The sequence below is a fragment of the Rhineura floridana genome, chromosome 17 (genome assembly GCF_030035675.1).
Source record: "Rhineura floridana isolate rRhiFlo1 chromosome 17, rRhiFlo1.hap2, whole genome shotgun sequence".
Taxonomy (NCBI): Eukaryota; Metazoa; Chordata; class Lepidosauria; order Squamata; family Rhineuridae; genus Rhineura; species Rhineura floridana.
The window spans coordinates 4252058-4267370 of record NC_084496.1 but is presented as its reverse complement, the minus strand read 5'-3'; the positions used below and the strand labels follow the sequence as shown (position 1 = coordinate 4267370).

Sequence of the window (15313 nt, the reverse complement as noted above, 5' to 3'; positions counted from 1 at the left end):
CTGAACAGGGCAGTTCACGACAGATGCTCTTGGAGGTCACTGATTCATAGAGTTGCCATAAGCCGTAATCGACTTGAAGGCACATAACAACAACAACAAGCCTGGCATCTTTATCTCCCTCCTCTACTAGACCAGCAGCTCTCCAAAGTTTGTTGTCATGCTGTAGTTCACAGCACCACCTGGTGGCTGCCAAGCAAACTGCTGCATGATGACATTCTTAGGCAAATATAGGAGACATCTATATTGAAATAATTAAATGCAGTTTGAAAAGATGTCTGCAGTACAGAACAGCAGGGAAAATGGGACTTAGAGGCAGTACTTTCAACGGCTCTTGTCGTAAAGGGACTTACGGCAGACATTTTGCACAACAACAGGGAGGACTTATAGACAGGAGTGCTTGCTTGCCTGCTCATCTGCTGAACTTGGTATGACACTTCTGAGCTTATGCATAGGATGGGAAGTTTCTTCTGTTTCTGAAGGGTAGACCTCTTCACAAAGTTAAGATTTTTGTTTTTGCTTGCAAAGCAAGAGAGGTGGCAGGAGGGGATAGCAATTGGAACAGGGAAAGAAGCCCATCTTGAGCTGAGCCATACTTGAGTGGATCTTGGCTTGACTCAAACTGACCTTTTTTTCTTTTTTGGTGTGGGATGCAGTGGAGCTTAAATTCCATTGGGTTTTCAACTAGAAATGAACCATATGAGTATGGCTGGAGGGAAATTTAGTTCAGTTCACATTTTAATGAGAACTTCCCGAATTTGCACTTCTCAAAACAATATGTGAACAGAAACACAGCTATTCTTCAAAATCCACACTTCTCCATATTTTCCATTTCACTTCTCTGACCAAATAATGTGTGTAACAATGTGTATATTAGGAGAAAATGTGCATAAACATGCATATATTAGTGAAAATAACACAAATGCATTATATGACAGTGGCTTGCAACAATGTGTGTATTAAGGCTCTGTCTGCACTATACAGAGTGGAGATTGGTGGCTCCAATGTCAGTAGGGCAGTGAATCCCCTCTGGATTTTAATCTGAACTTTCAAGGAGCTGTCTGAGGTGTTGACCCTTGAACAGCTTCTTGAAAGTTCTGACGAAAACCAGAGCCGATTCGTCGTCCCATTGACATCAGAGCTACCAGTCTCCACTGACTATACATTAAAGCAGCATCATGCCCCTTTAAAAAGTCGTGGCTTCCCCCAAAGAATCCTGGGGATTGTACCTTGTTAAAGGCTCAGAGAGCTTTTAGGAAACCTCTATTCCCCGCACAGAGCTACAATTCCCAGGGGTCCCTGGAAAGAGGGTCTGACTGCTAAACCACTCTGGGAATTGTAGCTGTCAAGGGAATAGGGTCTCTTTCTCAACTTTCAATACCCTTAGCAAACTTCAGTTCTCCAGATTTTGGGTTGAAATCATGACTGTTTAAAGTTGTGAGATTGCTTTAAACATCTAGTGCAGATGGTGCCTCAGAAAAATGTGCACTACAAATAATATTATTTTTTTAAAAAAATCACAAATTGATGCAGAAATGTGGAGAACTGAATTTAAGATTGAAGAAAAAATAAGAAACTAAGAGAAACCAAAACTGACAGATTTGTCCATCCCTACAAATGTGAAATTTCAAGGGAAACAGGAAGAGTGTAAGACTAGGAAGATTTCTCAGGGGGGCTTCTGCACGTTCCTCAGTTTGTCACCAAATTTTGTCTGAAGCCAAAAGCAAAGTGATTGCTCACTTCACTTAACAGCTGTGAATTCCAGGAGCAAGGCTGAAAATGACAGGCAGTTGTCAAAGAAGATCTCCTTAAGAGAAAAAGGGAAATAGGAAGCAGAAGATATGGACAAGGTAGAAATTGTTTGTGTTTGCATTTTAATGAGGAGCTGCCTCGTTCACACATCTCAAACCAATACATGAAGCGACATACAAGTATCCTTTGAAATTTGCATTTGTACACATTTGCAATGCAGTTTCCCAATCAAAGTGTACAAAAATGCATACATTATAGGATAGTGTGCGTTCAAGGGCATACATTAGTCACACTTTGCTGCCAAAATATGGAGAACTGATTTTCAGACTGGAAAATTAAGAAACTGAAATTAAAAAAAAATTAGGATGGAATTTGAAATATTATAAGTGATGTGGGTCTGCCAATGAAAACAGAAATACCTAGTAGGGTTTACCCTGTAGACCAGCCTTTCCCAACCAGCGTGCCTCCAGATGTTGTTGGACCACAACTCCCATCTTTCCTGACCGTTGGCAATGCTGTCTGAGGCTGATGGGAGTTGTGGTCCAACAACATCTGGAGGCACACTGGTTGGGAAAGGCTGCTGTAGACTAATGATTTGTGCTGTGCATTCCACCATCACCATTCTTTGATCATCACTGAAGGTGCATAAATGGACAACACAGGACTATGGATGGATGAAATAGCCAACTCTATCCCTTTAAAGTTTCACAAACACTCAAGCATGGGCCCTTTCCATAATCTTTTGTGTAGATTAAATGTGGATATGGAAAATCCACATTTAAATTGTATGCATTTTGCATGCACTTTTTATGTAAAATAAGCACTTCTTTAAACATGAAATGCGCATTTTAAATGCTGTTACATACATCTTTTTTTGTAAAAGACATACCCTTGTGTGCAGTTTTTATGTAAAATATGCACTTCTATGTACAATATTCAGTGCTTAAGGCATTTTCTCATAAAATAATTCATTTTGCACACATAAATACAGATTTTTGTAAGCACCATCAAACCTGCACTGCAAAATGTTGGAGTGTGTAATCTGGACAGGAGTTGCATTCTGAGCTGCAAGAGTTTGGGAGCATCAGATCAAGTTGGTCTGCTGCAAAAAGGAAAATTCCTTTTCCATCCCTAGCTCATCCCTAGTTCGTTGCACTATACTGCTGATTTTAGTGGGTAGTCTTATATCTCTTGTAATATGTAGTTCCACCCTGGGCTGCCGGCAGTGGAGGTTGGCCCCTTAGGGCAAGTGGGACACTGCCTAGAGATGTGAAGATCCAGGGAAAAATTTAAAAAAATGGGGGGGAGTTTCCCTTTCGCCCCTCCCAAACCTTTTGTTTTGCTTTATTTTTCTGAAAAATTGAAAAAAGGGGGAGAGGAAGACAAAATCCATTTTTTCCTGGAACTTTCCATCTCTAGCACTGTCCCATCAACTTCCGCCTGTCCTCAACTAGCCCCCACCTGCCTGCTTTCTTACCTACAACTAATCCAGGGGTGATCCTGACTGTCAGCTGCTGCCTCCTTTTTTGTGTTGCCCTTGTATAACTCATAGCTGGTATAGCCCAGTGGGGAGGAGAGCCTGGCTGGGAGTCCAGAGTCTGTGAGTTCAAATACCTGCTCGTGTCTCCTGGGTGTCAAGGGCCAACTAAAGATCACCCCCACAGTGAGTGGCTCAGGGTTACATGCCCTGCCACCTGTGCAGCCGTGGGCAAGCTGCATAGTCCCAAGGAGCCCAGTTGCCCCCCAGCTGGCAGTTGTGGACAAGGAAGGGGCTGGCTTGTGCAGCTGTGGCAAGCTGAGCAGGCCCTTGCCAGCTGGGAAGGACTAGCCTCAGAGGAAGGCAATGGTAAACCCCCTCTGAATACCGCTTACCATGAAAACCCTATTCATAGGGTAGCCAGAAGTTGGGATCGACTTGAAGGCAGTCCATTTCCATTTTGTATAGCTTAACAGGGAAGAGGATGGGAGACAAAACTAGAATTCATTGGTTCCGCCTTTCATTGGCTGTGGCTCTGCCTGCCATTCAGTTCTGGCTCCTCCTCCTGTCTGTGCTCCCTCACTGCCACCCCATCAGTCCCAATGGGCACCACCCTTGATGGATTGATTGGTGATTTGAAGGATTATCTAGTATGTGAGCAATTCATATTTAAATTGTGCAAGGATTTTCTGTCTCAAGATCGCGGCTTCATACAAAGCATCAGTTTCTTTACCAAATTGCCAGTGAAGACTCCAACAACAATGTAAAGCTGTGATTCATCTCTGATAGGCTCCACTGAGTATATTCATATTTCATAAAGGAGCATGCCCAGACCACAGCTCAATTTCCTGCCCATACTTGTTTCCACCCTGACCCCTTTCCATTGTTTGCCAAGGAGAACAAAATCTGGTTTAGAATTTATTGGTTCCCTACAGACTCCTGAGATATTGACTGGCTCGGAGATCGATTACCACCCAGCTCTGGCTCAGTTAGCCAGTTTAAATGGAGAAAACTTAAACTCTCTGGAGAAAGGGGGGTGGGTGGGAACAGAAGGCACTGACAGCAGAAACGTAGCTCAGACCAGAACAGCATGGAACAGAGACAAGCATGTGTGTGTGTGGGGGGGAGTAACAATGAGGTGTGCATGGGCACATGTGGATTTGCACATAACATGCAGGGTGACAAAACTAAGGAGATGAGATTCAGAAAAATAATGGCAAACAAACAAAGAGCACTGACAAGAAATAGTCAACCTGCTGGAAAAGATGTCAAAAGCTGCTTTGTCAGAGATACGTTGGCCTCGTGGTGTGAGAACACTTGGGAAGAGCCATCACTCAGTGGTAGAGCATCCACTTTGTGTATGTAAAGTCCCAGTTCAGTCACTGGCATCTCCAGGTAAGGGTTGAGAATGTTCCCTGCCTGAAACTCTGTGGCCTCAGGAAGATTGTCCAAAAAGGTTCCTTGCCCCAGAAAAAAGATTCCCCGTCTCCAGATGAGGCAACGAGGCAGGCAACGCCCTGGTTGAAGCACCACCCAGGAGCATTGAACCACTTGGTGAGTGGAAGGGTCAATGCTGCACTGTGCAAGGGTCTGCTGCCCCAGCACATTCCCCACAGGGAATGTCCTGGTGATGCCGCACAGCAAGACTGGTCGTGATATTTCCTTATTCCCCCACCCCTTCCCAACTACATGTTTAATCAGGGTTTAAAACCCTGATTAAACATTAGGGCTAGACCCCAGATTGATTTGGGGCCTGAGTCTGGGTGAGATCACTCTGTGTGTGTGTGTGTGTGTGTTTGTGTTTGTGCACGCACAGCCCTATAAACCATACATTCATAGAAAGTATAAGAAGACGCTGAACGACATAGACACAATACTACAATAATATTGGCAAAAATACTCAAGAACATCAAATAAAGGTTGGCTGATTAAAAAACACACACATTCCAAAGGTCTGCCTGAATAATACAGCTTTTCTCTTGGCAAGGAGTTCTACAGGGCAGGGCTTGCCACTCAGATTCTGGTAAAGGCTGACCAAACCTCGGGGGCGTGGGAGACCATCAGAAGATCACAGTGGTTGAGGTGGAACATAAGGAATCGGGTGTTGAGACAAAGTTGTTTAGGGCTTCATGAATCAACACAGCACAACCTACATCAAACTTCACCAAAGGCCAGGCAGAAGAGGTGGACCTATGAAAAGCCCTGTGGGGTCAGGCCAGTGGCCCATTTAGTCCAGCATCCTGTTCTCACAGTGGCCGATCAGATGCATCAAAGAGAACACTGCAAGAAGGACATGAGTACAACAGCAACTCTCTCTGCTTACATTTCCAAGACACTGGTAGTCAAAGGCATATACTGAGATCCATCAATCCCTAGCCATATCCAGTATGGTGTAATGGTTAAGGTTAGGGTGTTGGTGTGTATTAGGCAAAACTGCATACTGACATGTATATATAAGGAAAAATGCTTGCTGAAATGCTGATGAATTTTAATTTAAAAATAAAAACACCCCACAAACTGATGTGTTAACGTGGTAAACTGGACTTATGATTGGAAAAATGAAAAACTGGGAGAAATGGAAATTAACAGATCAGTCCATCTCTACATGCTTTCTGTCAATCTCTGAGGAGTTGGGGGGCATTTGAATGCTCCCATAGTTGTGCCAACAACATGTTGCTGTTGTGTTTTACTAAAATAGAGGAGCACGTTTCATGCACCTCATGAAAAGAATTATGATGCAAATGCATTCATTCAGATTTAAAAAAAAATGCTTACGTGTGCTTTGGAAGTGCATGCATGTGTGTGGAGATGCAAATATGTAGGCTACAATCCTGGAATTCATTTTCAGAAGTGTCCGAGTTAAATTGGAACACAGGAAGAATGCAGGGCAGAGTGAATTATAAAGTAACTGGGTGGCGGAACCTCCTCGTCCCTAAATTGGCATGCTCATTTCAGCAGTAAAAGCCAGGAGTTGGGAAAAAGCCTGGGGAACGCAACTGAATTCTCCTCTTCTCTTATTCATTCTCTGCTAAGCTTTGGGTGACCCTTGAATCCCACAGGAGAGTGGGATGGGCAGCTTCTAATGGGGATGCAAATGTTGTTTGCCTTATCTATGGAGACCGGGTTCTGGCTGTTAATTGGCACACTGCAATATCATTTGGAAACGGTTGATATAACACCGTGGTCTGTTGAACAGGAAGCATGGCTGTTTTCACAGTTTGATCATCAATGCATCGCTGCACACAGTTCCTTTCCAAGATGTCCCCCCCCATTTGCTTGCTTATAATTGAATAGTTTTACTTGTCACATACAAGTAAACATTAATTCTGGGGGAGAGGAACTCTTTGTTGCAAAATATTCCATAACCAGGTGAAGTTGGAGCATTTGTCTTTTAAGTAGGGCTGTGCAGAAATCTTTCCTCTAATTTCTTGAAAGCACCATGCACAAAGGAGACTTTCTGCCTCATTCTTGAGGCAATTTAGAATTTCTTTAGACTTTGGCCACATCCACACCATCCATTTAAAGCAGTATCATGCCACTTTAAACAATCATGGCTGCTCTTAAAGAATCCTGGTTACAGTATTGTGTTATGTGTGCTGAGAGTTGTTAGGAAATCTTGATTACCCTCATGGAGCTACAATCCCCAGGGTGGTTTGACAGCCAGCCCCTCTTCCCAGGGAACTCTGGGAATTGTAGCTCTGTGAGGGGAATAGGAGTCTCCTAGCAACTCTCAGCACCCTTAACACACTAGTTCCCAGAATTCTTTTTTGCAGGAAGCTATGACTGTTAAACAAAAGTAAGGTGTAAGCACATTAAGAAACCCACAGCACACCCATGAGAATTTTACCAAGATTTTCTCTCCCCTTTGATCATTTTTGAATGCAATTTCTTTTCTTATTAATTAATGGAGAATGGTTAAAAAGCAGTTGGAGAATTTGGCTCAGATTCAAAGATCTGTTTTGTAGTTCTCCTCCCTAAGCAATAGGAAGTTTCAAGGAGCAATCACCTTTCCTTGTACTGGAGACTTGTGACCTTTCTTTGTCTCTCATATATGCATTTCATTTAAAAATACACGTAACAAATGCAGAAAGGGAGCCAAGCTCTTAGTCAGAGACTGCTAATCTTTTTCAATAACTACATTTTTTCTTAATTTCCACTTAGAATCAATTATTGCAGAACAATTTAAGTAATGACATAAATCAAGAGACCCAAAACAATTTAACCGACGCCATAAATTAACAGATCTAAAACTGAAAGAACTCATCACAATATCTCCAAATTAATATGGAGAACTTTAATTCTTCTGTCATCATATCTCTACCAGCTTACTCAAGATCATCCCAGATACACCAAGCATCTTTATGGCAGTTGAAAAAGGAGAGTTTAATAAGTAAATATAGAGGCCACATTTAGTGGCTTCATAGCAAGCGCCTGATTTGTTTTTATATAAACTAAAAAAAATGGCTTCCATATTAGAAGGGCATCTTCAGAACTCAGACAGTACTCAAAAGCAATGTGCTCAAAAGTGAAGGACATAATCTTACAGCAGTGGGAAACCTCTGCCCCATGGGCCTAATTAGACCCACTAGACCTCCCCATTTGGTCTGTAGCATGGTTTTGCCTAATCCACTCCCATCGTCTGACATTAGATATCAGAGAAGTAAACCCATGGGGCCAAATTGAAAAGGAATAATCAGGACCATACTATTAAGTATTATCTTGATTCTTCCTTTTTAACTGCTGGTGCAATTAAACACTTCTTGAATGTGGTGGCGGTGGTGCAGCATAATTGGCCATATAAAAAGGAGGCAATTAAAACAGACAGAAATAGAAGCACAGTCTACTTTGTCCTGGTGGAGAAGACTGTGACCAGGTCACCAGTCGGTACAAAACTCTGAGACCTCTGCTGTCCATCTTGAGGGTTCCTTATCTTTAAACCAACCTTGGATCAGCCTCAGCCCTTCAAAGAGAGGGCTGCCCTCAGTAAGGTAGGACACATGGACACCCCAGGGCACAGGCAGGCAGTAGTGGCCTTATGCTATTACCAACAGTACAGTGTCATTGGAGATACAGATAGGGATAGAAGGGCCTGTCAGTTCTCATTCTCTCCAGTTTTTTTTTTCCAGTCTTAAATTCAGCTCTCGACATTTCTGAAGCAATTCACTTTTTTTTAAAAAAAAAAATCCTCATGAAAATTCTTCAGCACTTCAGTGTGAATTTCTCCTAATAAAAACATTTTGCATGCAGTTTTGACTAATGTACACATTTTTGCAAGCAATTCCTTTTGATATAATACATTTTTGTATGTTATTTTCACTAATACATGCTTTTGTCCACACACTTTCCCCAAAGATGTGCATTTTGGAAAACATTACTTGGCTGAAGAACTGCATCACAACATTCAGAGAAGTGTGAATTTTAAAGGATGGCTATGTTTCAATTCTCATACTGTTTTGGAAAGTGTGCATTTGATGGATTTGGCTTTAAATGTGAACTAAAATGAATTTCTCCCCCCCCCACACTCAAAGATGATCACAAGTGAATCGGTTCTGCTACCTGAAAACGGCATTGTGCAATCTGACCAAGATCCATCCTGATCTACAGTTTGTTTCCAAAAGTGTCAAGCCTGATGCTCCTTTGCACTCCCAGCGCTGGGGAAGCTCATTTTCACATAGAACTACTGCAGCCTCGAGTTTATTCTGTCCAAAAAGGATGACCTTGAACTAGAAGTAGTTCCTTTTAAAATTTGACCTTTAACAAAACAAACCAGTTCAGTTCAAGTTCGCGTGTCTCTGCTGTCTTTTCGGTCCCTACTGAAGACCTTCCACTTTCAACAAGCCTTTTATGTAGAGCTCTTTCCCAGTCCACGCCTGTATTGTAACTGTTTTAAAGATGTTTTTAAAGATGTTCTTTTTTAAGGTTTTTCAAAAACATGCTTTTTTAGTGCTTTAACACCGTGTTGTTTGCTGCCCTGGGCTCCCTTTGAGAGAAAGTACAGGATATAAAATAAATAAATATAAATAAATTTAAAGCCACAATCCTATGAACGCTTACCTGGGATTAAGCTCCATTGAAGTCAATGAGACTTACTTCTGAATAGACATGGATTTGATTCCAATGCAAGCCTAACAAGATGAATCTTAGGGAATACTCTGAAGCTGGAGTCCAGTGCACTCTTACTTGGAAGTAAGTCTCATTCAACTCAATGGGACCTCTTTCTGAGCAGATACACACTGGGTTGCTCTGTAAATCCATCTTTCTGATGGTGCATGGGCAGTTATTTATGTGCATCTGCTCATTCAGCTAACATACAAGCCAGCTTTTAGAAGCTGTCATTAACAATTACACCTTTTGAGACTCTCTGTAGCAGAACATGAAACTCATAAGCCAAACTAATTGTTGCTAATTATGTGGGGTGTTGCTTTTTAAAAATTTGTCACTATCTGTAACTCTCATCTGATTAGAATGTATTTGTGTTTCAGGGTGGTTATGCTGCATACCGGTATGCCCAGCCTACCACAGCAACCGCAGCTGCCTACAGTGACAGGTAAGATGTAATTTAATGCTAAATACGTACCTCACTTGGAGACTGTGGTATTTAGAGATCTTGGATGCTGCCTTGGTTCCATGTTTTCTTGCTCTCCACATAGCTATCGTCTATAAGACTGCATAGTTATAATCCATGAAGAGCTGTTAATAGAATGCTCACCTTATAAGATACTGATGACTGCATAGTCACAGATAAACCATTTTTACTATGAACTTAGAAAGGCTCACTCCTTGGGATGGAGAGATTGCATATGCACCTCCAAAATTCAGCATAATCCTGCCTTTCAGTTTATGTCCCCTGTCTTCTTGAAAGACAAATCCCTGTTAAACCCTCACTGAAGTCAATGGCAACAAAAGATACTTAGATTTAAATGAAACTGGCTTCACAGAATCATAGAATAGTAGAGTTGGAAGGGGCCTATAAGGCCATCAAGTCCAACCCCCTGTTCAATGTAGGAATCCAAGAAGAACCCCAAAAGAGTTAACCCATCAAGAAAAGATGTTCAACTATTCTGCTGGATTTCTCTTCAGTCAAAATTCCTCATGGTCAATTTGGGAGAATCAGGGGTAATTAATTTATTATTATTATTATTATTATTATTATTATTATTCACAGAGAGCTGGGTAGCAAGTGGATGCATACATGTACACACAAAGAGCAGAGAAATCGTATAAAAACTGTCAGATTTTCCCCAGAAATCCATCACTTCTGGTGATGTTCTGATGACATTGGGATTGTCTCATTTCCCTCTTGGCAAGCATTTATCTTGAGCACCAGGAGGGGAAAATACTCAGGCCCAGATGTGAAAGAACTGCACAACTAGCTCTAGGCCAGCCTTTCCCAACCAGTGTGCCTCCAGATGTTGTTGGACCACAACTCCCATCAGCCTCAGCCAGCATTGCCAATGGTCAGGAAAGATGGGAATTGTGGTCCAACAACATCTGGAGGCACACTGGTTGGAAAAGGCTGCTCTAGGCCAAAGAGCAGTGTGGACCTCTGTCCCATGAACCACGGAACTCTGCATTTGAAACTCAGGAGAGTTGATGTTGCATTGGTGGTGGTGGGGTCAGAGGGTTTCTGTCTCTTCTACAACAAGAAAAGAAAAGAAAAAAGTTCTTTTTGGGCAGTGCAAGGCACTTTGGCATGCATAAAGCTGCTTTATGGATTATGGTCTCCATGATTAACATAGCCATACATTTAGTTTGTATTAATTGTATGAAAGACAAAAAGGCAGACAAAAGATAAGACTTCTTCACACAGTGCATAGTTAAACAGTGGCATTTGCTCCCACAGGAGGCAGTGATGGCCACCAACCTGGATGGCTCCAAGAAAGGGTTAGACAAAATCATGGAGAATCAGAAGCTCTGCCTCCACCATCAGAAGCAGTCACTAGAAAACACAGGCCCTGCTTGCAGGCTTCCCACAGGCATCTGTTTGGCCACTGTGAGAACAGGTTGCTAGACTAGATGGTCCACTGGCCTGATCCAGGCAGGCTCTTCTTATGTTCTTAATTTGACTTAGAAATTATGGGTGAAAGGGTGGAGTCAGATAAACATGAACACACACGCTTCAATACAACTTGGTTTATTTTAAGGTAAAATCAGGAATTGGGTACAGAGCTAGCCTAATATTTATTTAATTTATTTATTATTACATTTATCTCCTGCCTTTTCTCCAAGGAGCTCAAGGTAGCACAGATGCTTCTACCTCCCTGTCCTCTGTGTATCATCTTCACAACATCCCTAGGAGAGTTGGTGACAGGTTGAAAGTCACCCAGTAAGGTCCCTGGCCAAGTGGGGATTTGAAGAACCCTTGTCTCCCAGGTCCGCATCCAACAATCTGTAACTTTTACACTACACTGTCTCTCCAAATGGTCCCCTTATTAATAGATGACCAAAAAAAAGGGAATTTCAGTGATTTTTTTGTTCCCTTGAATCTTCTTGGCCATAGTGATATGCAATCACATAGCACTGATCTCCAGGGCATTCTGGGGGATAAAAATCAGACATCAGATTCTGGGAGGGCCACTACAGCTGACACCACTGTGAAATCAGAGGTGGCAGTTAGGAATGGCAGGCTAGCCAGTGAAAAGGCAAGCCACGCCTCTTCCACCTGCAACCTCCCCCAACAATTTACCCCATCCTGTAGATTCACTTGAAAGTGGTGATTCTGAAGGGGTCAATCCCTTTCCCCCCAGTGCTACCTTTTCCATGGCTGTTGAACGTTTGCAGCCATTTCGTCATTTCTAGTCATTGCTTCCATGTTCATTTCTCTCTCTTTCTTTCCCCCTCAAGTGATCACAGCTAATCAAGGATCACACACCGGGTGTGATGATTCCACAATAGGTAGGCAATCAGCTGTGGCTGTTTGCTGATACTGCTATGGGCAAATTAAGCCCATCTGAAGTGAGCACAATGGATCTCATGCTGGACACATGGGTGATCACAAAACAATATTTGCACACCTCTTTCACAATAATGTATTTCACAATAATCCCTCCCAAAATCAAACAAAAAGGGTGTCTGCTGAAGAGTTTGTAAAATAGTTAGAGATGGGCAAGGTGTCCCAAGCATTGGGTGATACTGTTTGAGAAATGGAACCCTAAAGTTCCCTTGGGTACTCAGAACAAGTTGCACAGCTCTGTGGATCATTGCTATTATTTATTATTATTTATTTATTTGATTTATATCCCGCCCTTTCTCCCAGTAGGAGCCCAAGGGGCAAACAAAAGCACTAACAACACTTTAAAACATCATAAAAACATATTTCAAAATATATTAAAACATAACAACCATTAAAAAGATATTAAAGCAAAACATATTTAAAAACATTTTTTTAAAAAAAGCTTTAATTTTTTTTTAAAAAGAAGGTTTAAAAACCTATTAACAAGCAATTCCAATGCAGATGCAGACTGGGATAAGGTCTCTACTTAAAAGGCTTGTTGACAGGCTTGCTAGTAGGAGCCGATTCCTTCCCAGGATCAGCAGCAGCAAAACAACAAATGAACAAACCAACCTATCATGGGAAAGCCACCTCTTGAAACTTGCAAAGGCTTTTCGAATTTGCCTTTCTTTTTGTAATTGGTATCTTTTAATCTCAGGCCAAAGCTTCAAGGCAAGAGATTATTCATTAAGCATACACACACACACACGCAAAGCGTTCCATAAATGTAAGTTTTATCTAAGTAAAATGCAACAAATAGTTAAATTCCAACTTAAGCTCAGATGTTTAAAAGAAGGACCCAAAGTTTATGCATTTTCTCAGTTGATAGCTCACTTTTCTTTCCTAAGGAAAAATGAAAAATGGCTAACAACACAACACACTACTACTACTACTACTACTACTACTACTACTAATAATAATAATAATAATAATAGGCCAACAACAGTGGGTATACAATATAGCTGTAGTGATTAATTGGAAGCAACCCCCCATCCCAATGAACTGGGACTTATTTCTGAGCAATGGACTGTAATAGCATAATCCTGTTTATATTTATTCAGAAGTAAGTTCCACTGAGTTCAAAAGGGTGGCAACTTGGCAAAGGTTGGGCAAACTCACAGGCTCAATGGGACTTACTTCTGAATAAACATTGCAGTGCCTGTGCCATTGATCTCAGCGGGAAAGTGAAGCCCAGCCTTCACTCTGTCCCACTGCAGTCAGTGGAATTTATATGGATGCTTAATTGTAGCTGGATTGTGTCAAATATCTGTTGGGGGGGAGGGATCCAACTGAAATCAAATCTGATCATCCAGACTGCCTGATTAAATAGAAATGTCTTAACTCCCCTTGGAACCTACAAACATACTTGATACAGGACAGACAATAGAAAGTACTTCTTCACAAATGCATAATTGAACGATGGAATTTGCTCCCACAGCATGCAGTGACAAATTAGACAAATATATAGGGGACAAGGCTATGAAGGGCTACCAGCCATGATGGCTGTGCTCTGGTCCCATGCTCAGAGGCAGGGTGCTTCTGAATACCAGTTGCTGGAAACTGCAGGAGGGGAGAGTTGCTCTTGCAGTCAGGTCCTGCCTGTGGGCTTCCCATAGGGGCATCTGGCTGGCCACCCTAAGAACACAAAGCTGGACTAGATGGGCCACTGGCCTGATCCAGCGGGGCTCTTCTTATGTTATGTCCTTATTTAAAATTAAAATGTCAAAGCCAAAGAAATGTGCAAAGAAGTAAGGAATAATGCTTGGATGATCTGCAAAAGATCTCAGCACTCTTTACACTTCCAAAAAATGTCCAGGCTTGGTGAGCCTCCAGGGAAAAGGAGTGCCAGACAGGCAGGGCACCTCTAGAGAACCATTAAAGTTAATATATACGCCCCAGGCTATGGTCCAAAGGCACATGAGACCGGTACCCTGCTGAAGCTAAGCAGGGTCAGGTCTGGTTAGTGCCCAGATGGGAGACCACCTGGGAACCACATGTAAGCCACCTTGGATTTCTATCATGAAAAGAAATAAATGAAATAATAAATAAATAAATAAATATACATGGCTCACTTAGGTTGATTTATTGAATGGGTCTACTCTGAGTACAGTGTAACTGAATACCACCCCCTGTGACTGAATTTTATATTTCTGTGCCTTTTAAGGTGTGCATGGGGTTTAGGGTGTTATAATGAAGATCATGTCAAAGTGGAGCCAGTGATACGTACACATTAGTAGATTTTTAAAGTGCTGTTCATGGATTCAATTTCCTAAAGAAAATAAACGAATGAATGTTGAACTGTTCTGCATGCCCAGTTGCCTTCCCAAATGTGCTGCTTATTCTGGTAATGAAGAAACACACACTCATGTTTGGTGAATAAAAATCAATTTGCATGAGCTGGCTGAGGCATGCTGTGTCTGACAGGTAAGCAAGTTAACCTTGTTTTGTTTCGTTTCGTTTTTCTCTGACTTCCGGATTAGCCTTATCATTCCAGTTCTGCTGTTTGTGCCTGGTACGCAACTGGAGTTTGGTTTTGCTTTTTGTTTCTTACTTAGGAAAACACTGATTGTGCGGAGTGCAACTCAGTCAATTCTCATTTCATTTCCACAAAGGTGTGTCATTAGCATGTGGCAGCTACAAGTATTTTTCTCTGCGTGCCTGCAGTGCTGTAAAGGTTACTGGACCTTTATAAGCAAAACCTCAAAATATCCCAATGGTGTTTAAAGCCAAAAAGGAAAGGGGAGGGGAGGAAAAAATGAAGAAGATTAGCCCTGTTAGCCTTCAGTTTGTCACTTGGTTCTCTGAAAGTATTCTTCCTCGGGGTTTGATATGTTTTTGCTACAAAGAAGTGGTTGTAGGGTTGCATGCTGCCAGTGTTTGGAAAGGACTTCAACACCCTTAGCATGCGCAGAGTACCAGTGGAGGCTGGTGGCTCCAAAGTCAGTGGGGAAGTGAATCTGCTCTGGGTTGCCGTCCAAACTTTCAAGGAGCTGTCCAGTGTGCTGAAACCTAGTGCTGAAATAGCCCCTTGGACAGCTGCTTGAAAGTTTGGACTAAAACCCACGGCAGATTCACTGTGTCACTGTCACAGGAGC

At 42.0% G+C, this 15313-nt stretch overlaps 1 protein-coding gene and 1 long non-coding RNA gene across 4 annotated transcripts in view; one reads left to right on the top strand and one right to left on the bottom strand.

Annotated features, from left to right (window-relative positions):
• LOC133371679 (uncharacterized) overlaps positions 1–15313 on the bottom strand; it is a 117832-nt gene that overhangs the window by 26558 nt on the left and 75961 nt on the right. The window lies entirely within an intron of this gene.
• The window catches only part of RBFOX1 (RNA binding fox-1 homolog 1), a 403703-nt gene that overhangs the window by 332386 nt on the left and 56004 nt on the right, over positions 1–15313 (top strand). For all 3 annotated transcript variants that reach the window (XM_061599321.1, XM_061599320.1, XM_061599319.1), the window contains one exon: positions 9709–9773. In XM_061599321.1, coding sequence (XP_061455305.1) covers positions 9709–9773 — 65 coding nt within the window. The remainder of the gene's footprint in view (positions 1–9708; positions 9774–15313) is intronic.